At 42.8% G+C, this 25,325-nt stretch overlaps 1 protein-coding gene across 1 annotated transcript in view; it reads right to left on the reverse strand.

The window, feature by feature from the left end:
• Positions 1-8,301: 8,301 nt before the first annotated feature.
• Positions 8,302-25,325, reverse strand: part of rxfp1 (relaxin family peptide receptor 1) — a 113,498-nt gene continuing 96,474 nt past the window's right edge. The window contains exon 19 of the mRNA XM_072584262.1: positions 8,302-8,614. Coding sequence (XP_072440363.1) covers positions 8,376-8,614 — 239 coding nt within the window. The 3' untranslated portion in view covers positions 8,302-8,375. The remainder of the gene's footprint in view (positions 8,615-25,325) is intronic.

Here is a 25,325-nt window from a genome sequence, read left to right on the forward strand (position 1 = left end):
ATAGATTGAGAGGTATATGAATAACCATCAGCCTATCATTGCCATTTGGTATGATTTGTAGCTTAATTAATACTTCCAAATAGGTAACAAAATCTTTGCTAGAAGGGCCACAATTTTCCTCCAGGTCATTGATATAGCAAAAGGTAGACACAGAATATACTTTCTTGAATTGAGGGTTTGTAAGGAACTGGGTACATAGTTATGTTGTTATTATAATTGGCAAATCTCTGCCAAGAGCAGAAATGAATCTGTTGATACCATAGATATCATCTAGAGAGAGCAAACATCCCAGAAGATATGGTTAAGTGAGCACCATTATCATCTTTTGAGGCTGTGGGATGGGTAGATGAATAGGAGGGGTTTAGAGGGATATGGGCCAAGTGCTGGCAAATGGGACTAGATTAGGTTAAGATATCTGGTTGGCATGGATGAGTTGGACTGAAGGGTCTTTTTCCGTGCTGTACATCTCTATGACTCTATGTGATTAGGTGGTCAGTTAGCTGCAGGACACTATCACACTATTTGTTGCAAATCTTTAGATATCCTTTTCTTTCCATCTGCACATGGGCAAACATGTGGATAATGAAAAGGATTGCTCTATATTGTGGAAGATATGAACAGCAATTGCTCCAGGATGAATGAGCAGAGAACATTATACCTGGACTGTCTATATGTAGCTTTGTCAGTTAGGTACTCAGAAACAACATCCTCCACTTATACTTTTCATCACAGCAAGTCATATGAATTCCAGCCTTTGAGATTCTTTCTGAAATCTAGTGTAGACTTTTATTCCCACTATCCTGGGTCAGTCTGGTTTACTCTAGATACGAAAGACCAAAGTACACTGCAAAAAAAATGCTGCAAACATTTTATCAGTACAATGTTTACAATAACAGGTGAACACTTTTACAAAGAACAAAAAAATTACAGCACAGGAACAAGCCCATCGGCCCTCCAAGCTTGCGCCAATCCAGATCCTCTATCTAAACCTGTCGTCTATTTTCTAAGGATCTGTACCCCTCTGCTCCCCGCCCATTCATATAGCTATCTAAATATATCTTTAGAGACGCTATCATGCCTGCCTCTACCACCTCCACTGGCAATGTGTTCCAGGCACCCACCATCCTCTGCATAAAGAACTTTCCACACATATCTCCCTTAAACTTTTCCCTTCTCGCCTTGAACACATGATGCCTAATAATTGAGTCACCCACTCTGGGAAAAAGCTTCTTGCTATCCACCCTGTCTATACCTCTCATGATTTTGTAGACTTTAATCAGGTCCCCCTTAACCTTTGTCTTTCTAATGAAAATAATCCTAATCTATTCAACCTCTCTTCATAGCTAGCACCCTCCAAACCAGGCAACATCCAGGTCAACTTCCTCTGTGCCCTCTCCAAAGTATCCACATCCTTTTGGTAATATGGCAACCAGAACTGTATGCAGTATTCCAAATGTGGCTGAACCAAAGCCTTATACAACTGTAAAATGACCTGCCAACTCTTGTATTCAATGGCCTGTCCATGAAGGAAAGCATGCCATATACCTTTTTGCTGAAAATGTGTTGCTGGAAAAGCGCAGCAGGTCAGGCAGCATCCAAGGAGCAGGAGAATCGACGTTTCAGGCATGAGCCCTTCTTCAGGAATCCTGAAGAAGGGCTCATGCCCGAAACGTCGATTCTCCTACTCCTTGGATGCTGCCTGACCTGCTGCGCTTTTCCAGCAACACATTTTCAGTTCTGATCTCCAGCATCTGCAGTCCTCACTTTCTCCATATACCTTTTTGACCACCTTATTGACCTGCATTGCCACCTTCAGGGTACAATGGACCTGAACACCCAGATCTCTCTGCACATCAACTTTCCACAAGGCTTTTCCATTTACGTAGCCTTGTCTGAAGATCAGAATAGACCGGTCTGTTTCAACTTCTAGTCATTCATTCATCAATCCTCTCAAGCTGGCTAACTTTTTATCATGAAGCAAGCTGTTTGATACTGTTTCCATACAAAGAAGCTAAGAATCCAAAGTCTTGACACTATCCAGTCTCCAGCAAATTATCGTTTTGATGAAACTCATCATGAGAGACAGGATTTATGATTACTTGGAAAACCATAGTTTGATTAGAGATAATCAGTAATACTTTGTGAGGTCATGTCTCACAAACCTTATTGAATTCTTTGAGGATGTAACAAAACATATTGATGAAGGTAGAGCAGTGGATGTGGTGTACATGGATTTTTGCAAGGTGTTTGATAAGGTTCCCCATGATAGGCTCATGCAAAAAGTAAGAAGGCATGGTATACAGGGAAACCTGTCCGTCTGAATACAGAACTGGCTGGCTCAGAGAAGACAGAGGATGTTGACAGATGGAAAGTATTCAGCCTGGAGCTTGGTAACCAGTGGTGTTCTGCAGGGATCGATTCTGGGACCTCTGCTCTTTGGGATTTTTATAAATGACTTGGATGAGGCAGTGGAAGAGTGGGTTAGTAAGTTTGCCAATGACACAAAGGTTGGTGGAGTTGTGGATAGTGATGAAGGCTGCTGTTGGTTGCAATGGGACGTTGACAGGATGTAGAACTGGGTTGATAAGTGGCAGATGGAGTTCAACTGGAAAAGTGTTAAGTTGTTCATTTTTGAAGGTCGAATTTAGATGCATAATTCAGGGTTAAAGGCAGGGTTCTTGGCAGTGTGGGGTCCCACGTCCATAGATCCCTCAAAGTTACCACCCAGCTTGGTAGGGTTGTTAAGAAGGCGTATGGTGTTTTGGCTTTCATTAGCAGGGGGATTGAGTTTAAGTGTAGCAAGGTTATGCTGAAGCTCCTAGAGTTCTGATTAGTCCACAATTGGAATATTGTGTTCAGTTTTGGTTGCCTCATTATAGGAAAGAGATGGAAGCTTTAGAGAGGGTGCAGAGGAGATTTAGCAGGATGCTGCCTGGACTGGATCTAAGGCTTTTCTCATTGGAGCAAAGAAGGATGAGAGGTGACTTAATAGAGGTGTACAAGATGTTGAGGGCATAGGTAGAGCCAGAAACAAACTTGTAAGGAGATCTCAGCTATCTGTAAGAATAAGAGTGTGATTATGGTAGGGGATTTTAACTTTCTGAACATAGACTGGGACTGCCATAGTGTTAAGGGTTTAGATGGAGAGGAACTTGTTAAGTGTATACAAGAAAATTTTCTGATTCAGTGCGTGGATGTACCTACTAGAGAAGGTGCAAAACGTGACCTAATCTTGGGAAATAAGGCAGGGCAGGTGACTGAGGTGTCAGTGAGGGAGCACGTTGGGGCCAGCGACCATAATTCTATTAGATTTAAAATAGTGATGGAAAAGGATAGACCAGATCTATAAGTTGAAGTTCTAAATTGGAGAAAGGCCAATTTTGATGGTATTAGGCAAGAACTTTCGAAAGCTGATTGGGGGCAGATGTTCGCAGGTAAATGGATGGCTGGAAAATGGGAAGCCTTCAGAAATGAGATAACGAGAGTCCAGAGAAAGTATATTCCTGTTAGGGTGAAAGGGAAGGCTGGTAGGTATAGGGAATGCTGTATGACTAAAGAAATGGAGGGTTTGGTGAAGAAAAAGAAGGAAGCATATGTCAGGTATAGACAAGATAGATCAAGTGAATCCTTAGAAGTGTATAAAGGCAGTAGGAGTATACTTAAGCGGGAAATCAAGATGGCAAAAAGGGGACATGAGATGGCTTTGGGAAATAGAATTAAGGAGAATCCAAAGGGTTTTGACAAATACATTAAGGACAAAAGGGTAACTAAGGAGAGAACAGGGCCCCTCAAAGATCAACAAGGCGGCCTTTATGTGGAGCCGCAGAAAATGGGGGAGATACCAAACGAGTATTTTGCATCAGTATTTACTGTGGAAAAGGATATGGAAGATATAGACTGTAGGGAAATAGATGGTGACATCTTGCAAAATATCCATATGACAGGAGGAAATTCTGGATGTCTTGAAATGCATAAAGGTGTAAATCCCCAGGACCTGATCAGGTGCACCCTAGAACTCTGGGGAAAGCTAGAGAAGTGATTGCTGGGCACCTTGCTGAGATATTTGTATCATCGATAGTCACAGGTGAGGTGCCGGAAGACTGGAGATTGGCGAACGTAGTCCCACTGTTTAAGAAGGGCGGTAAGGACAAGCCAGCGAACTATAGACCAGTGAGCCTGACGTCGGTGGTGGGCAAGTTGTTGGAGGGAATCCTGAGGGACAGAATGTGCATGTATTTGGAAAGGCAAGGACTGATTAGGGATAGTCAACATGGCTTTGGCGTGGGAAATCATGTCTCACAAACTTGGTTGAGTTTTTTTGAAGAAGTAACAAAAAAGATTGATGAGGGCAGAGCCGTAGATGTGATCTATATGGACTTCAGTAAGACGTTCGACAAGGTTCCCCACGGGAGACTGATTAGCAAGGTTAGATCTCATGAATACAGAGAGAACTAGCCATTTGGATACATTACTGGCTCAAAGGTAGAAGACAGAGAATGATGGTGGAGGGTTGTTTTTCAGACTGGAGGCATGTGACCAGTGGAGTGCCACAAGGATCGGTGCTGGGTCCTCTACTTTTTGTCATTTACATAAATGATTTGGATACGAGCATAAGAGGTACAGTTAGTAAGTTTGCAGATGACACCAAAATTGGAGGTGTAGTGAACAGTGAAGAAGGTTACCTCAGATTACGACGGGATCTTGATTTAGTGGTCTTAGTGGAGTTGAAATGCCCATCAGCCATGATTGAATGGCGGAGTGGACTCGATGGGCCGAATGGCCTTACTTCCACTCCTATGTCCTATGGTCTTATGATTGGATGGGCCAATGGGCTGAGAAGTGGCCGATGGAGTTTAATTCAGATGAGAGGTGCTGCATTTTGGGAAAGCAAATCTTAGCAGGAATTATACACTTAATGGTAAGGTCCTAGGGAGTGTTGCTGAACAACGAGACTTTGGAATGCAGGTTCATAACTCCTTGAAAGTGGAGTTGCAGGTAGATAGAATAGTGAAGAATGCGTTTGGTATGCTTTCTTTTATTGGTCAGAGTATTGAGTACAGGAGTTGGGAGGTCATGTTGCAGCTGTACAGGACATTGGTTAGGCCACTGTTGGAATATTGTGTGCAATTCCGGTCTCCTTTCTATCGGAAAGATGTTGCAAAACCTGAAAGGGTTCAGAAAAGATTTAGAAGGATGTTGCCAGGGTTGGAGGATTTGAGCTACAGGGAGAGGCTGAACAGGCTGGGGCTGTTTTCCCTGGAGCGTCGGAGGCTGAGGGGTGACCTTATAGAGGTTTACAAAGTTATGAGGGACATGGATAGGGTAAATAGACAAAGTAAAAACAAGAACTGCAGATGCTGGAAACCAGAGTCTAGATTAAATTGGAGCTGGAAAAGCACAGCAGGTCAGGCAGCATCCGAGGTGCAGGAATATCGACGTTTCGGGCAAAAGCCCTTCATCAAGAATAGAGGGGCTCTATTCCTGATGAAGGTCTTTTGCCTGAAACATTGATTTTCCTACTCCCCGGATGCTGCCTGACCTGCTGTGCTTTTCCAGCACCACTCTAATCTCAATAGACAAAGTCGTTTCCCTGGGGTGGGGGAGTCCAGAACTAGAGGACTTAGGTTTCGGGTGACAGGAGAAAGATATAAAAGAGACCTAAGGGGCAGCTTTTTCACACAGAGGGTGGTACGTGTATGGAATGAACTGCCAGAGGAAGTGGTGGAGGCTGGTACAATTACGACATTTAAGAGGCATTTGGATGGGTATATGAATAGGAAGGTTTGGAGGGATATGGGCTGGGCGCTGGCAGGTGAAACTGGATTGGGTTGGGATATCTGGTCGGCACGGGTGGGTTGGACTGAAGGGTCTGTTTCTAAGCTGTACATCTCTATGACTTTTTCACATGGCAGAAATGGGGGGGGGGGGCATAATTTTAAGGTAATTGGAGAAAGGTTTAAGAGAGATGTCAGAGGTAGGTTCTTTACTCAGAGAGTGGTGAGTGTGTGGAATGCACTGCCAGCAGTGGTAGTAGAGTCAGAAACATTAGGGACATTCAAGCAACTCCTGGATAGGCACACAGAAGAGAGTACAATGTAGGTTAATCTGATTTTAGAGTAAGATAAAAGGCCGGCACGACACTGAGGGGCAAAGGTCCTGTACTGTATTGTACTGTTCTTGTTTTCCATGTCAGTTTGATAAATTAACTCATTAAGACGCTTATCTCTTGCCCTTACTAAACTTTAACATAAAATTTAGCTTCTGCTCACTGATTACCACCTCTACCACCTCAATCAACTATATGATACTTACACAGCATAATTCCATAACAAGCACAAATTCAGCTGATAAACCGTCACACCATTAATGCACCTGATTCACTGTGTCTGTTTGAAACAAATCTTTTCCAGAGTTACAGTGACAATTCAGTCTATTACTGCTGAATTACTACCCTGCAATCTAAATACACATGCACATCGCTACATATTCCTTCAGCATAACATTCACAGTTTAAAAACCTTTCAAATCATTAGGTTATCAGCAGGTTTCAAATGTTTTCTGTTCATTTCAATTTAATTTAACTTTGGGTAACCCACAAACTTCAGGTTAATATTTACAAAAACATGGAGCCTTGCTCACTAGCCAGTCTAATTCTCTAATGAGTACAACAGATGCTGGAGATCAGAGTCAAGCTTAGTATGGTGCTGGAAAAGCACAGCCAGTCAGGCAGCATCCAAGGAGCAAGAAAATCGACGTTTCAGGCAAAAGCCCTTCATCAGAATGAGGCTGGGAGCCTTGGGGGAATGAAGAAACATTCGCCTCAAGACCCTCCAACCCCATGGCATCAATGTGGACTTCACCAGTTTCCTCATTTCCCCTTCCCCCACCGATCCCAGGTCCAACCTTTCAGCTCAGCACCGTCCTCATGACCTGTCCCATCTGTCAATCTTTCTTCCCACCTATCCGCTCCACCCTCCTCTCCGACCTGCCACCTTCACCCCTACCTCCAACCACCTATTGCACTCTCAGCTACCTTCCCCCCAGCCCCACCCCATCCCATTTATCTCTCCACACTTGAGACTCCCAGCCTCATTCCTGATGAAGGCCTTTTGCCTGAAACGTCGATTTTCCTGCTCTTCGAATGCTGCCTGACTTGCTGTGCTTTTCCAGCAACACACTAATCTTGACTTTAATTCTCCAATAAGTTGAGGAGTGTCTCAATAAGAGCATAGTTGGCATGAATGTAGCAATTTATGAGGATCCAGGATTAAAACACACAGACTAAAACTACGTATGGTCAAAGTAACTGCAGTCTGGTGCCAGAGGTGTAACATTATGTCATAAAAATGACAGGCCCTGCATTATTGCTTTAAATTAAATACAAAGTTTAGCCATTATGTAGAATCCACTTAAAATTGCGAACAAGGGTTTATGAGGTCAATATTTCTACCCCATTTAACTTTCAAATTGTGATGCAACATTTAATGCATTCAAATTCATGAGACAATAGAAATCATTCACATCATTTCTGTTAGCCATTTACAACATTATTTACAGAGCACAGTATTTGATTAAGCTGAGGAATATCAGTATGATTTTAAGGTCATATTTATATTTAAATCAAGTAGGTTAATTATTCCTAGTGAATACTGCCACAGCTTGTCTTTTGGAAGCTGCTACATCATTGGGTACAGTATCACAACATTGTCCACATGCCGCAGTAATAAGAATGATGATTGACTTTGCAAGACATGAGCTTTATGCATAGAAATATGAATTATATAAGCTGAGTAATATCTACAAATAGACTATATAAATTAATAATTCAAACTGATTAATGAACACCACAATAAAGCTTCTGTGGTGTTATTGTGGCCTCTTCTGCCATGATCTGCAATAAGACGTATTTAATATATACTTCATACAAAGTGAGAATTCACTTAAATAGTAAATAATCTGTACATCTTCATTAACACGTTGCATAAAGCCACTAAAACAATACAGTTAAACATGGTTCAAGTCATTTGTTACTTATTCTGAGGTAATCATTCAGTAAACAAGATGCAGGGTAACACATCAAATGAGCTGTGTTTATTTTTTACATCTGGTGAGGAAGATACACCAAATACATGATAAAGATGTGTGTCAAAATGCCAAAAGGCAAAATACAAAGTTTAAGCTTGCTTGTAAATAAATAAATAAGATTGAAACTTTATTTTTGCTTAACAGCTCGGCAATGTCTTGAGCCCAGGTCTTCAGCTAAATGCAAACACTTTGTGATGTGACAGCATTCACCTTGTGCTAAATTTTTGATACAAAACTTTCTGACAGCAGCTTCAATGTAATGGTGATTTGCGAGATTTCTGAAGGATTTTCTACAGTTCACTTTTTCTTACTGTTGGTATGCTCTCCTGAAATGACCACATTTCCAGGAGGATGAATGATGGTGCACAGATTTTCTGACTTTGTTTGTTTACAATTCCTCTATTTTTATAGTTATACCAATACCGTAGTATCATTTCCTTGAAAGTTCGAGTTGTTAGAGTGTAGAGGATTGGGTTCAGTGCACTATTAATGGGCAATATGAATATGACCACCCAGGAACTTATGGTACCTATTGGAAAATAAAAGAACAATCAATTTTTAAAAGAACCATGAAATTATATTTAATTCATTTCAATTATCCCTGGCCCGTTGAATGCAATCTTTGTGGGCCTGATAGTATATATCCTTACCTTCGTCTTCATGTGCATGCAAATTTAATATCCTATCACAATTAACTATTTAAGGCAGATGGTGACATCATTGTAATGAGCCTGAACTAGTTACCCAGAACTGTAGGTTCTAATGTTCTGGGAACAAAGGTCTAAGTCATACCCATGGCAGATGGTCAAATTTGAATTTAGCAAGAAAAAATGGCATTAAAAGCGAGCTTATTAGGGGCCTGTTGATTGTGATAAAACCCCATTTAGTTCACTAGTGTCTTTGGGGAAGAAAATCTGCTGTCTTTACCTGGTGTGGTATATATGTGAGTTCAGACCATTGCAGTTGACCTTTAACTGTGCTTTGAAATGACCTAACAAACCATTCAGTTCTAGAAAGGGTAATAAATCAGGGAGACCCATATCCCATGAATCAATATAAAATAAATTAACTTTATTCCTCCTTTATGGTACAATTCTAAAGAAGGTTTGTTCACAAATCTTTGAAGGTGGTTAAGGTTAACAAAATAGTTTTGAAAATGTATTCCTGAAATACACAGATACAAAATAGACAAAGACTAAGCCATCTGGTCCTTAAAATCTGTGTAATGTTTTAATAAGGTCTTGTTTATAGCTGGATTGGGTCAGTATTTATTGCCCATCTTTAGCTGACCTTAAAGAGGTGAGTGCTGCCTTGAATGGTTGTAGTGCTGGGCTGTACACAAGAATCATCAAGCAGTGAAACAACGGAAAGGAAGCTGTATGTGATTTATTTTGCATAAACAAAGCAGCTGATTGGTGAGTTGAATTGGTGCATATTTTCAGTCTTTAAATATGTTACAGCTTGGCTGAGGGCATGGCTCCTGTATCTAGTGAACCGTTGTGGTTTGGAGTGATGACAATAGCTGAAGACTGGTTTCTGTGATGCTGAGGACCTCAGGTGGAGGCCGATGTAAATCATCCACTTGCCATTTCTGACTGAAGATGGTTGTAAATGCTTCAGCTTTTAATGAGCTTCGTGTCATAACTGAGGTTGAGAATGTTCAAAGAACCACCTCCTCCAACAGTTGTTTACAGCCAGCTTGTTGGTAAGATCAAAATATTTTCTGTATTTTGCTGTGTCATGATATGGTCCACTGTGAACTGAATTATATGTAGAGCGCTATCTATATGGTCTGGAAATCAAAAGGTGATACCGAAGGATCATCCACCTGACATGTCGAGCTGAAGATGATTGTGAATGCTTCAACTTTGTTTTCATGTCTTCACTGCTTTACTGTGCCATTGTTTAGTTTTGGAGGATATTATGGAACTTCTGCTAGTTATTCAATTATGCACTACCTGTTCACAAGAGGATATGGCACTTTCTGCAGAATCTTGATCTGATGCCTTGCCTGTAGGATGACTTGTCTCAGTCTCTAGCATGTTTCTTTTATTGATTAGCATGAATTCTCATGGTCTCTCATGCCACCCGTTGATAAATCAGTAATACCCCCTGTTTAAGAACAAGTAGAAGAAGCACTAAGTGTGCCAAGGTCAAGTATAAACTTGGCAGGGGATTTCAATGTGTATTATCAAGAGTGATTCAGAGGCAATGACTACTGATCAAGATGCCCAGATCCTCGTAGAATGTCTATGGCAGGTGATGATGGTGAGGGATCCACAGGAGGGAAAAATCTACTTCACTATGTCGCTACCAATGTAGTATGCAAATGCCAACTGCCCATGACCAAGTTGGCAGAAATGACCACTGCGTGGTATTTGTGGAGACAAAGTCCCATCTTCACATTGAGGACATTCTCCATTGTGTTGTGTGACTCTGCTACTATAATAAATATGACAGAATTTGAACAGATGCAAAAATTCTCAGTTGGTCAATCATGAGGCACTGTAGAGCATAAATATATTCAACCACAATCTGTAACGTCATTATTTGACATTTCTCCCCACTCTAACATTACCACTGTGGCAGGGCAAAAACCTAATTTAATGATGAAGAAGGGTATGCCAGAAGTGGCAGCAAACATACTTAAAAATAATGTGTCAATCTGGTGAAGCCACACCACATGACTTGCTACATACCAAACAGCAAAAGCAGCTTGCAATAGACAGAGACAAGTGATCCCACAACCCACAGATTGGCAGTCTGCTGTCCTGCCTCATTCAGTTGTTAATGGTGGTGAACAATTAAACAACTAACCACATAAAGAGGTACCATGCAAATATCTTCACTTGTGATAGTGGGGAAGCCAAGATTGATGTATGTGCAACCACCTTTAACTGAATGGATTATCCATCTCAGGTTCCTTTCAAAGTCCCCCAGCATTACAGATACCAGTCTTCATCTAACTGAACTTACTCCATGTGATACAAGAAAGGTTGAAGGCACTTGATACAGCAGAGGTTACAGACTCTGACAACATTCTGGCAATAATATTGAGGCCTTGTGCTGTAGAAATTGCAACACTCCTAGCCAAGCTGTTCTCATTCAGCTACAATACTGGCATCTACCTGGCAACATGTAAATTTCCCAGATATATCCTGTTAGCCAGGAGGCTGCAGAAAGAGACAGTTGGTACCAGTCACTAACATGATTTGGAAATGCTCAAGTATAAAACTGTTGATGACAGGGAATATCAGCTTGTGAACTGAGAAGGACCAGGTACTGCCTGAGCCAATCAGAACCAGTTGGTACAAACTAAATTTCTGCAAAAAAGTAAGAAAGATGAGGTAATGCAAAAGCCTTACTTGGATGAGTAGAAATGAAGTAATGCTACCTAAGTCTCTGGTTCAGGTCTGATAAGGTAAAGACATGTTTTAAGTGGACGAGCCTGAGCCAGCAGGAAGATGACAGCATGACTCGAGAGAGATAAGTATAAAAGGATAAAAGACAATTCTTGGGGCATGCAGCCAGCAAAAACTCCAGAGACTGACCATCATAGAAGCAGACTCCACGTTAAGGACGTGACAATGACATCAAGAGAGAGTGACAGAGCAAGAGCCAGAGAGAGAGAGAGAGAGTAGCATCTGGCCAACATCAGCCCTTGTTAGCAGCAGCAAGCAGTTATCGTGATCAGGTATTAGCTTTTACATTCTGTGACTACTCAGGGAGTGTCAGAGAACTCTAGTGGGTGTATAAATAGGTCCTAGTTCAGTTTGTGGGAAAATACATAAGCTCTAGTTTGTAACGAAACATATAAGAAATATGTGTATTATTTAAGTAATTTGTGAAGTCACGGGAATTGACTCTTCTCCTCTCTGTCATGCCAGCATCGGCAGCTGGCAATTGCCAGGCTCAAACAGGCACCAACAGATTTTGGCATCTCTAGGTGGGCCTGAGCATAAATCCTTCCACTGAGTCATAGGGGGCTACAGTCAGATTGAACTGCAGCTTTAGATTTAAGGACGATCTTCTCGCTGAGTCAGCGGGACGTTCAGGTCGAACCAGAGCAGCAACGTACAGAGACAACAGGAGCTTGGGGTTCAAGGGACCATCTCTCTGCAGAGTCAGGAAGAGAGCCGAATCATACCAGACGGGAGCCTGGGTTAATCCATAACTATTAGAATATGACTAATTAATAGGGAATGGATTGCCCTGATTGGATGGCAGTCCTCCAGAAATACATCATACATGATAGGGAAGTGGCCGTAACACATGTAGTATGCAGGTCAGGGTAAGGACAAGGGAAAACCTGCTGGAGAAGCCCTTTGGAAGGTTGCCCAAGCGCTGATACCAGACAGAACCAGACACGCAGTAGCTGTTCCTTGAATAAGCTCCAAATTTCAATTGTGCCCATCCCCTGCAGTTTCCTTCCCTATCCTATGCATCCTAAATCTTGCCTAATAGCATCATAATTACCTATCCCTTTCCATCGCTAAAGTAAACATAATTGAATTGTGGTCACTATCACCAAAGTGCTCACCCACCTCCAAATCTAACACCTAGCCGGGTTCATTATCCAGTACCAAATTCAGTGTGGCCGTGCCCCTTGTTAGCTTGTCTGCATACTGTTTCAGGAAACCCTCCTACACCTATTGGACAAAAACTAACCCATGGTGGCTCAATGATTAGCACTGCAGTCTCACAGCGCCAGGGACCCGAGTCAGATTCCAGTCTCAAGTAACTGTGTGGAGTTTGCACATACTCCCCGTGTCTGCCTGGGTTTCCTCTGGGTGCTCTGTTTCCTCTCACAATCCAAAGATGTGCAGGTCAGGTGGATTGGTGGAGTTGTGGATAGTGTTGAAGGACGTTGCAGGTTACACAGGGACATAGATAAGCTGCAGAGCTGGGCTTAGAGGTGGCAAATGGAGTTTAATGCAGGAAAGTGTGAGATGATTCACTTTGGGAGGAGCAACAGGAATAAAGAGTACTGGGTTAATGGTAAGATTCGCGGTAGTGTAGATGAGCAGAGAGAGCTTGATGCCCCGTACATAGATCCCTGAAAGTTGCCACCCAGATTGATAGGGCTGTTAAGAAGGCATACGGTAATGTTAAGCTTTTATTGATAAAAGGATTGAGGTTCGGAGCCATGAGGTCATGCTGCAACTGTACAAAACTCTGGTGTGGCCACACTTGGAGGCTTGCGTACAGTTCTGTTCACCGCATTATAGGAAGGATGTGGAAGCTTTGGAAAGGGTTCAGAGGAGATTTAGTAGGATGTTTCCTGGTATGGTGGTAAGGTCTGATGAGGAAAGGCTGGTGAACTTGAGGCTGCTTCCATTAGAGAGAAGGTTGAGAGGTGGCGTAATTGAGACATACAAGATAATCAGAGGGTAGATAGGGTTGACAGTGAAAGCCTCTTTCCTCGGATGGTGATGGCTAGCATGAGGGGACATAGCTTTAAATTGAAGGGGATAGATATAGGCCAGATGTCAGAGGCAGTTTCTTTACTCAGTAGGGGCGTGGTACACACTACCTACAACAGTGGTAGACTCGCCAACTATCAGGGCATTTAAATGGTCATAGGATAAACATGGATGAAAATGGAACAGTGTAGGATAGATGGACTTCAGATTGGTTCCACAGGTCAGCGCAACGTCGAGAGCCGAAGGGCCTGTACTGCGCTGTCATGTTCTAAACTGGTTAGGGAAAGGAGTAAGCACGAGGGAGAAGCGCAGATGGCTGAAGCTGAGGCAAAGGTGTGGAAGCAAAAATGTGTTATTTTAAAAGCTGCAATGGATGTGATTCAGAGAGCAGCTCAGGAAAAAAGTAATAGTGCTGCTAATCACACACAGTGTCAGAAACAGATAGAAAGGCTGCACAGTCAGCTAGCTGCACAAAGAGGCATGACATGTGCGTTTACACCTAAAATAGCTGATGAAGGTGGTGAAGGGGACATAGATTGGAATGGTTTGGTGGATGAAGTGGCTATATATGGCTAAGGTGACAGAGATCCCATACCAGAGGATCCTCTGGCAGCTTATGACCTAGGATCAAAGACCCCATTGGCGCCAGTGCCAACTGACACCTTGTAACGACTAGAACGGGTGAAGGAGAGGACGGTGAGGAGGTAATGACAGTGACATATTCCACCCCATTAGGAATGCAGCAGTTGAGGGGTATTGCCAAAGACATTGGTACATGTGCGCCCGGGGATGATCCGAGGCACCTGTTCCAAGGGGTTAGTCAACAGAGAGAAGTACATAGTTTAGATGATGCTGAGGAAAGAAAATTAATAATAATGTGCCTATATGCACATATATATTCTGCCTTATCACAAGCGAAAATTGGAAGATGCACAAATGTGGCTTTAAAAGACCAGGTGTTAACTCTCATGGGTGCTAACAGAGGGGATTCAGTGGAGGCACTAACAAAGTTATATCAAAGGAAAGGTGACCACCACATTTGCATAATGCCTTTGGACAGTCTTTCATGGCATATATAGATAATTTCTTATAGATAATTTTTTGAACAGTAAAGGAATTAAGGGTTATGGTGAGAGGGTGGGTGGAGCTGAAACCATGAAACGATCAGCCATGATCTTATTGAATGGCAGAGCGGGCTTGAAGGGCCAGATGGCCTACGCTTGCTCCTATTTCTCATATTCTTGTATGTACAGCCTTGGACAGGAACAACTTGGAGGAAGAGGCTAGGAACCAGTGGCTGAGAACACTGGTATCGCATGGCACTAAGGAGTCAGGTGGGCATAACAACAGTTTGAACCCACTCATAACACACACACACAGAGGCCCTGGGTGATCAGGAAGATCATCAGGGTATGGGAAAAGGAAACAACAAAATTACCCAGGGCCTCTGTGGTATGGAGGATGCCTGTCAAAGATCAGACAGCAATCTGGAGAAATGAAGGGGGGGGGCATGCTCAGAGGGCACCTCTTCCAGCCTTCCAGACAGTGGGTAGATGTAGAGGTACAGGAAACATCTCAGGAATAGGGAGAATTCAAAGCAGGGTGTACAAGTGTTAAAATTGTGGCCAAGAGGAACATTTTGCAAGAGAATGCCTGAATCCGAGATGTGAGAATGCAAGCCAGGAGGGGCCAGAGCCTACCTATGGAAGGACCGAACAGACCCAACCCCCAATGTGATGTGACGGAGATACTACTATCTTCAGCGATGTATCCTGAACTGAATGATGGTCGTAGGCCTCTTCATTATGGACATGTGTTACACTATGGAATAAAGTGGGGAGACCCCTAGTGAATGGCAGGGTTGGAGGCTGTCTTGTTACATTCCTTTGGGACATGGGGGTATTCTAAACCACTGTCAATATTACCCATGTCAATGATGCAAATTGGAAAATTCAAAGGAAAATCATTTTAAGTGACATTCACAAGTGGGACATGTGCACGTACTGTTGGAGGCATTGTACTGAAACTTTAAGTGGTCCTTATTACATTACCTAGAGGACAAGAAAGCAGGACCCTGTCTCGATTTGGCAAATGCCTGTAGGCATGAGTAGGAAAAACTGTACTCGCATCCTGGTGGGGGAATATCAGGATAGGATAAGCATGGTTGGGGTAATGCAGGTGAAACCAGGGCAGATAAGTGATGACCCTGAAGTGCAATGACTCATTGCACAGCACTCACTGGTGTTTGCCCGACATAAAGGAGAGTGTGGGAGAATGGCTGGGAGAGTGTGTATACAGGGTCCCGACCCCAAACCATAGAAGCAATATGGTTTTCTGGAATAGGCAGAAGAAAAGGTAGGGAAGGTAATAGAGTTTGAAACAACAAGGGATGCTGAGACAGCTAGCAGCCACTAACAATTCATCTATTTGGCCAGTGAGGAAACCGGACCATAGGTGGTGACTAACAACAGACTACTGAGCATTGTACAAACCAATCCCGTTAACAGCCCCCACCGTAGCAACTAACCCAGAAACAGTCAAACAAAATGAAGATGTGCAGTGGTTCACGGTTTTGGACATAAGTAACAGGTTTTGGTCAATTCCTTTGGAGAGAGAGTGCCAGTATAAATTCACATTTACTTTCCAAGGCCAGCAATATATGTAGATGTCCCTACCACAGGGATTTCATAACCCCCATCCATATTTCACCAACGTCTAAGAGAAGTGTTAAAAGGGTTCTCAAAACCTGAATGTCTGATGCAGTGTGTGGGCGACGTGCTTCTACAGACTGAAAATAAAGAGCATTCTCAACTGCTAAGTGAGTTGCTGCAGCTGTTGAATAAATTGGCTGGGAAAATAAACCCTAAGAAAATGCAGGTGATGAAGCACAAAATTACTTAGCTGGGAATGATTCTGTCACTGGGGAAGAGAGAAATTGACACATGAAGGGCAGACTCCCTGTTTCATGGAACAACAAAGGGTTAAGATCCTTCCTAAGCTTAGTGGGATATTGCAGAGACCACATCAATGGATTCGGTACAAAACCGGCCCCTTTGATGGCGTTATTAAAAAAGAATACATCCTGGGAGTGGAAAACAGAATATGCACTAGTTGCTGCACATGCTCTGAAAACCCGAACCCAATTGAACTGTTTTCATTGGAAGTAGCCACCACAGACACCAGCCTCTTAACAGTTCTGTTACAAGAGACGTATGGGAAATTAAGACCAGTATCTTCATTCATGCTCTCACATCTGCTGGCTGTTTTTTGGGGAATGCAGCATTTAATCTACACATTGGGGCTGAACCTGCCTCCAATATTATCAGAATGTTGGAACAGCTTTTATTAGACAGAAGGATTAAAGATGATATAGTTAGCCAAATTAGAATTGCTAGATGGACATTGTTGCTACAAGGAAGGGATATCACTGTAAAAGAAGAGAATGCTACCATCATGTTAGCAGACAGCTTAGCATATCGGGTAAAAACACAAATGTCGATTAATGATAGCAAATGGTCCCAAGGGCCCATTTGTATCAAAATAAATGAGAGGCACCAAAGCAAGGAGGCAAAGGAAAAGGGAAAGGAAGAACACCACTGTAAAATTTCTGTGGATGGCTCCTCATCAGTACAGAAAGGAGAAAGAAGAACTGGGTGTGGGATATATATGGAGCATTTGCCCCTTTGGAAGATGAGAGGATTTGTCTCAGCAGATTGAAAGCCCATACCATTGGCTCCACTGTTAGGATACATCTTTGAAGAATCACAGGGGAAAGGATATGGGATCACAAAGGCAGAAGTTCCTTCAAAGTTATCTCCTGAAGGGAACAGGAAGGCTGGTGAGCTAGTGCTGTAAAGGGGGGGGGGGGGGGGTGGGGGGGCGGGGAGAATGGCAGCCACCAGTTAAGGAAATCAGTAGCCAGAAGGAGAAATAAATAGAGATAATGGATTTAGCAGAGGAACAAAAGAAAGACAGACAACTGAAAAAACTAATAGAAGAAGCAGAATCAGACGCATATAAAGCACCAGAAGGGATTTATGTTCAGGCCAGAGTGGTTTTATGTGGAGGAAAATTCATGCTGCCAGAGTAGGGGCTAAATCAAAGAATCAACTGGTACCATGACTTATGGGGACATAAAAGGGCAGAGACTAACCTGGGTAAGATAAAGGAGGCATGCTGGTGGCCTGGAATGAAAGCTGATGTGGAACACTATGTTAAGAATTGTTTGAAATGTACATAGCATAACTCTGACAGGAACATTAAGAAAGGGGCCCTCTGACATACTGGACCAGTAGAAGAGCTTGGACTAATTTACAAATAAACTACGTAAGACTGCTATCCCCCACTCCAGGAGGATACAAATATATTCTGGTAATAATGGATACCTTAGACAGGTGGAAGCTTTCCAGGCTACCATAAACACAGCCAGAAATACTGCAAAGGTTTTGTTGGAACATGTATTCACTCGTTGATGTATACTCCAGAGAATAGAATCAGATCAAGGAAAACATTTTACAGCCTAAGTAATGCACAATATAATGACCGTTTTTGGGATCGACAGAGATTCCACATTAGATTAGATTCGATTCCCTACAGTGTGGAAACAGGCCTTTTGGCCCAACAAGTCCACACCGACCCTCCAAACAGTAACCTACCCAGACCCATTTCCCTCTGACTAATGCACCTAACTCAACGGGACAATTTAGCATGGTCAGTTCACCTAACCTGCACAAAGCAGGAGGCTGGAAGAATACAGCAAGCCAGGCAGCATCAGGAGGTGGAGAAGTCGAAGTTTTGGTTGTAACCCTTCTTCAGGACTCGGGCTGAGTGTAAGGGGAGCTGCAGATAAAGGGGTGGGGGGCAGGGTGATGAGATGGGAATAGGTGAAGACAGGTAGACCTGTTTGATCAATGGAAGGGATGAACCCAATGAGAGGAATGGAAGGCAGGGGGAGGGGCAGGGAAGGGAGGTTATTTGAAACTGGAGAACTCAATGTTGAGTCCTGCCGGCTGTAAGTTGCCCAGGCAGAAGATGAGGTGTTGTTCCTCCAATTTGCGGTTTGATTCGTTGCAGCAATGGTGGGGGCCAAGGATGGTCATGTTGGAAAGGGAGTGGGAAGGGGAATTAAAATGGACAGTGACTGAGAGGTCCGGTTAGCCCCTGCGAGCTAGGCTGAGATTCTTGCCGAAATATTCCCTTAGTTTACGTTTGGTGTCCCCAATGTAGAGAAGACCACATCGGGGGCACTGGATACAGTCAATTAGGTTGGAGGAGGCAGTTCAACCTCTGTCTCATCTGGAAGGACTATTTGCAGCTCTGACTGGAGGTGGGGGGGGGGGGGGGGGGGTGGTGATAGTTGCAGGGGAAGATTCTGGGGGTTGGGGGTTTCGTTGGGGGGGGTCAATGGGGACAGTGGTGCAAACCAAGGATTGGCAAAGGGAATGGTCCTTGTGGAAGGCAAAGAGGGGTGGGGATGGGGAGATGTCCTCGGTGGTGGGGTTTGGTTGGAGTTGGCGGAAGTGTTTAAGGATGATGCGTTGGATGTGTATCTTTTCTGATTCCACATATCTTACAGACCACAGGTTAGTGGAATTATGGAAAGGATGAGTCGGACACTGAAAAACATGGCAGACAGAATGGTGCAGCAGCACAAGACAACCTGCCAGGTTGTTGTGCCCTATGTGTTGATGATAATAAGAAACCAATGCTTCATTCACAGGCTACACTCCTTATAAGCTCATGACAGGAATGGAGGGGTTGATAGGTTTGGACTTGTCCGAACCTGAGGTATTCAGCATTTTATTGGAAAACTAGGTACAACTGTTGGTGGAAACAGTAAAGAAGGAAGATTACATAGCAGCTCACCAACAGGGGAAGAAGAAACAGCAAAACAAGGCTTAATTTGACGCAAAAGCCAGCCTGATAGAGTTGAGTCCTGAACAAAGTGTAATGATCAGAATATTAGAAGAAAGTGAGGACTGCAGATGTTGGAGAGTCAGAGTCGAAAAGTGTGGCGCTGGAAAAGCACAGCAGGTCAGGCAGTATCCTAGAAGCAGGAGAGTCGATGTTTCAGGCATAAACCCTTCATCACGAATGTGGAGGGTGAAGGGGGCTGAGCGATAAATAGGGGGCTGGAGGGAAGGTAGGTGGGAAGGCGATAGGTGGATGCAGGTAGAGATAATTGTGATAGGTCGGTAGGGAGGGTAGGAGTGGATAGGTGGGAAGGAAGGTGGATTAGTAGGACAGGTCAAGGGGGCAGTGCTGAATCGGACGGTTGGATCTGGGATGAGATGGGGAGAGGGGAGATTTGTAAACTGGTGAAGTCAATGTTGTAGGGTCCCGAGAAGAGGCACAGAACCTGCATGTCCCTGGAGGAGTGGGCTGGGGAGTTGAAATGGTTGGTCACAGGGCAGTGGAGTTGTTTGGCTCCTTGAAGAACAGTTGAGCAGGAATGAGTTTAGGTAGGAAGAAAAGAGAATTGAAATTGGAATTATGAGGGGCAGGATATGCATCGGGGTAGCAACTGTCAACACCTTGGACATAGCAGAATAAGAAAGTCAGATACAACAGGATCTGGAAATGCTTAAGTATAAAACTGCTGATGACCGGGAAATGCAACCTTTGAACTGAGAATGACCTGAGTTCAGGTAATACATGAGCTGATCAGAACCAGTTGGTACCAACTAAATTTCTGCAAAAAAGTAAGAAAGATGAGGTAACGCAAAAGCTTTATTTGGATGAGGAGCAATGTGGTAATGCTACCTAAGTCGCTGCTTCAGGGCCAAGAAGATAAAGGCAAGCGATGAGTGGACAAGCCTGAGCCAACAGGACAAAGACAGCACAACTCAAGAGAGATAAGAAAAAGAGGATAAAAGAAGACCATCAGAGCTTGGAGCCAGCAAAAACTCCAAAGACCAACCATCACAGAAGCAGATTCCATGTCAAGGATGTGGTGACAACGCCGAGAGAGAGAGAGAGAGAGAGAGAGAGGAAAAAACAGCATCTGGCCAGCATCAGCCCTTGTTAGCAGCAGCAAGCAATTATCCTGGTCGGATATTAGCTTTTATATTCTGTGACTACTCAGGGAGTGTCAGAGGACTGTCGTGAGTATATAAATAGGTTCTAGTTCAGTTTATGGAAAAGTATATAAGCATGAATTTGTGATAAATCATTTAAGAAATATGGGCATTGTTTAATGCATTAATAAAGTAACTTGTGAAGTTACGAGAATTGACTCTTGTCCTCTCTGTACATGCCAGCAGCTGCAGCTGGTGATTGCCGGACTCAAACTGGCATCAACAGTCCTGTCCACAAAAAGAGCATAAATCCAACTCAACCAAATACTGCTTCATCAGTCTTCTCTCAATTATCAGTAGAATGTTAGAAGATGTCATTCACTATGCAAGAGAGGAAATTGCAGTACCGTTGGCAATGATCTTCTCGTCTTCACTGGCAACGGGGGTGGTACCAGGGGACTGGAGAGTAGCGAATGTTGTGCCCCTGTTCAAAAAAGGGAATAGGGATAACCCCGGGAATTACAGGCCAGTTAGTCTTACTTCTGTGGTAGGCAAAGTAATGGAAAGGGTACTGAGGGATAGGATTTACGAGTATCTGGAAAGACACTGCTTGATTAGGGACAGCCAGCACGGATTTGTGAAGGGTAGGTCTTGCCTTACAAGTCTTATTGAATTCTTCGAGGAGGTGACCAAGCATGTGGATGAGGGTAGAGCAGTGGATGTAGTGTACATGGATTTTAGTAAGGCATTTGATAAGGTTCCCCATGGTAGGCTTATGCGGAAAGTCAGGAGGCATGGGATAGAGGGAAATTTGGCCAATTGGATAGAAAACTGGCTAACCGGTCGAAGTCAGAGAGTGGTGGTAGATGGTAAATATTCAGCATGGAGTCCAGTTACAAGTGGAGTTCCGCAGGGATCAGTTCTGGGTCCTCTGCTGCTTGTAATTTTTATTAATGACTTAGATGAGGGAGTCGAAGGGTGGGTCAGTAAATTTGCAGATGATACAAAGATAGGTGGAGTTGTGGACAGTGAGGAGGGCTGTTGTCGGCTGCAGAGGGACTTAGATATGATGCAGAGCTGGGCTGAGGAGTGGCAGATGGAGTTCAACCCTGCCAAGTGTGAGGTTGTCCATTTTGGAAGAACAAATAAGAATGCGGAATACAGGGTTAATGGTAGGGTTCTTGGTCAGGTGGAGGAACAGAGGGATCTTGGGGTCTATGTACATAGATCTTTGAAGGTTGCCACTCAGGTGGATAGAGTTTGTAAGAAGGCCTATGGAGTATTATCGTTCATTAGCAGAGGGATTGAATTCAAGAGTCGTGAAGTGATGTTGCAGCTGTACAGGACTTTGGTTAGGCCACATTTGGAGTACTGTGTGCAGTTCTGGTCGCCTCACTTCAGGAAAGATGTGGAAGCTTTGGAGAGGGTGCAGAGAAGATTTACCAGGATGTTGCCTGGAATGGAGAGTAGGTCGTACGAGGATAGGTTGAGAGTTCTCGGCCTTTTCTCGTTGGAACGGCGAAGAATGAGGGGTGACTTGATAGAGGTTTATAAGATGATCAGAGGAATAGATAGAGTAGACAGTCAGAAACTTTTTCCCCGGGTACAACAGAGTGTTACAAGGGGACATAAATTTAAGGTGAAGGGTGGAAGGTATAGGGGAGATGTCAGGGGTGGGTTCTTTACCCAGAGAGTGGTGGGGGCATGGAATGCGCTGCCCGTGGGAGTGGTAGAGTCAGATTGATTGGCGACCTTTAAGCGGCATTTGGATAGGTACATGGATGGGTGCTTAATCTAGGATAGAAGTTCGGCACAACATCGTGGGCCGAAGGGCCTGTTCTGTGCTGTATTGTTCTATGTTCTATGTTCTATGTTACCGGGCTAGCACTTAAACAGTGATAACCTGATTAGTGATAATTAGGTTGGTTTTTGCCAGGGCCAGTCAGCTCCTAGCCTTATTACAGTCTTGGTCTAAATACAGACAAAAGAACTGAACTCCAGAGTTGAGGTGCAAGTGATCACTCTTGACATCAAGGAAGCATTTAACCACCTAGGGCATTAAGCAGCCCAAGCAAAACTGAAGCCATTGGGAACTGGGGAAAGTTCTCTATTGGTAATTTCTCATACAAAGGAAGATTGCTGTAGTTGTTGTTGGCAGGAGGGTATCAATCATCTGAAGGGATCACGACAGCAATTTCTCCAGGCAAAGTCTAAAGCCTAACTATCTTCAGCTACTTCATCAATGGTCTTCCCTCCAGAAATGAGGGATGTTCACACCTGTTTACACACTCAATAGTTTGGTTCATGACTCCTTAGACACTGCCTCAGTTTGTGTCCATATGCAGAAAGACAATGCACAATATTCAGCTTGGGATGATAAGTGGCACATTTACACTAAGCAATTTGCAGGCAATAACTACCTCCTGCATAATCTAACAGTCTTTTTTTTTATAAACTTTTAAGGCATTACCACTGTTGAACTCTCTACTGGCATTATCATTGAGTTTACCATTGACCAGAAATTGAATGGGACCAGCTATTTAAATATTGTGGTTACAACAGGTAGGCTAGAACCTGTGAATGCTGTGGTGAGTATCCCATCTCTTGACTGCCAATGCCTGTTAAGGCACAATTTACGAATGTGGTAGATACTGTCCACATCCTACCTGGATTAGTACAGTACAAAAACACTCAATAACTTAACATCATAAATGCAGAATAAAGGATAAAGCAGCTTGTTTGATTGACACTCAATCTTGAACATTCATTTCTTCCATCACTGACAGCAGAGTGTACCATGTATAAGATGGTACACTAGTACTTCTGATTTGGAACACTGCATGCTGGGTGATGGGTACAGATCCAACAGAAGCCTTCAGTAGTGAATTGGATAAATACCTGCAAAGTGATGGGCTGAATGGTCTTGTTGTATGCTGAAGAATTTTATAATTCAATGATATGTTGTTCTTTCTTCTCATGTGCTCCACGGAAATTGCCCTGTTGTGTCCAGGGATGTGGCAGGCTAGGTTAATTTAGTCATGGTAACTTGCATTGGGTTTGGGTGGAATGCTCTTTAGAGATTCAGTGCAGACTCGATGAGCCGAATAACTTCTTTTGCACTGTAGAGATTCTATGATGCTATGAAATTTTTTTTCCCTGCTTCTGATAATTGAGTGTTCAGATTGATGCAGAATTCAAATTGAATTATGATGATTTAAAGTTTTAAAGCAAACGTGCAAACAAAGGCAGAAAATAAAGTGTGTCAAAAGTAATGCTTGCTGCTTGTGTGAGTATTAGTGCTTTCTTCTACATTGGGAAACATATTTCTAATCTTTACATGGTTACATCAAAACATTTTTAATGTTCATATTCTTTGAATTCAATTTATCTTTCAGGTCACATATAAAAAATTAATGTTTTATAATGAATTTGAAACTTAGATGCTTGAAAAATAATTCAAGATAACAGAATAGATTTATTTACTTAGAACAAGAACATTTGCTTGAAAGGACAGAAGAATGTCTACTGACATATGAGACCCAATACACTACACTCATGCAGGTAATTTCTCCCAAGGCTAATTATGTTTTGGGACAATCTCTTGGTGAGGGAACTTTTGTTCAGTGTGGAGGTTTGTTTACAGGAAGGATGATTTCATTCAACAATAAATTAATATCCTGCTGCTTCTGAGCTTCCACTTGGAAATGTTTGCGGATTATCATTGCTAATCACTCATGCTGCTGCTATGTGATTACTTGAATTAAGAGAATGACAAGCAGCAGTTCACAAATAAAAGTATGTTTCCTGACTTTTAGAAGATGGGAAGTGAGAGATTGTAAGAAATTGGCAAAAGGCAGCTGATCTCACACTGTTTTTAACTATGGGTACACTGGAGGTCTAATAACTTCATGTTGCACATTCAGATCAATTCCAGAACAGTGGGCGAAAATAAAGTCAGTTATTGTGACCAGACCATTGGCGTGCAGCATTGTTATCACCAAGACTGGTTTGATTAAAACAATGCTGAAATTTGTGATTTTCTAGAACAAAAATGATCACCTTTCCTTGCCTGAGTGATTCAATAATATACAGAAAACTATGATGTGTGATACTTTTTTGAAGCAACAAGAGGCACCTATAAGTCAAGAACAATGGACAAAATTGTGTTTTGGTAGTGTCTCTGTTCTGAGAGATGACAATCCATCAATGCTGAAACATTTCAGAATTTCTTAATGGTGAAAACACAGCTGATGTTCTTCAGGCTATTCACCAGCACCTTTTGGTAGAACCTATTGGTGAAGAATAGCGCCTGTCTTTAAGGTCTGTCATTACATGTCCAAATAGGCTTTTTAAAAAAAATGTAGCACCTAGATAGAAAACTGTTCAACCTTAGTCACCTTTGTGCTAAAAATAAATTGACCTCCATAGACATAAATGTTCTACAATCTGCAGATGACTGCAATGTTGTAGCCCATTTTCCATTCAATGTGCAAGCCATTCTTGATGACTTGGATTCTGTACAAAAGAAACTTAGCTTCTCCTTGAATGTGATCAAATCAACAAACATACATCAACCCATACCTGGTTACCCCAATATTCCAACTCCTACTTATATTCCAGGAGAGATTCTGGAATACAGAAAATTCTCTTTTCACACCATAGTTCAGTTCTCATGCGATCTCACTTTATAAGAAAAGCATGCAATACCATGTTATAGCCAATACAGGTAAGGAAAGTTTGTGTTCTACAAATATCGGTTTAAATTCAGCAGTCGTGTTACAGCCAATTGGTGTTGTGGAAA

This window comes from Chiloscyllium punctatum, chromosome 14, assembly GCF_047496795.1.
Source record: "Chiloscyllium punctatum isolate Juve2018m chromosome 14, sChiPun1.3, whole genome shotgun sequence".
Taxonomy (NCBI): Eukaryota; Metazoa; Chordata; class Chondrichthyes; order Orectolobiformes; family Hemiscylliidae; genus Chiloscyllium; species Chiloscyllium punctatum.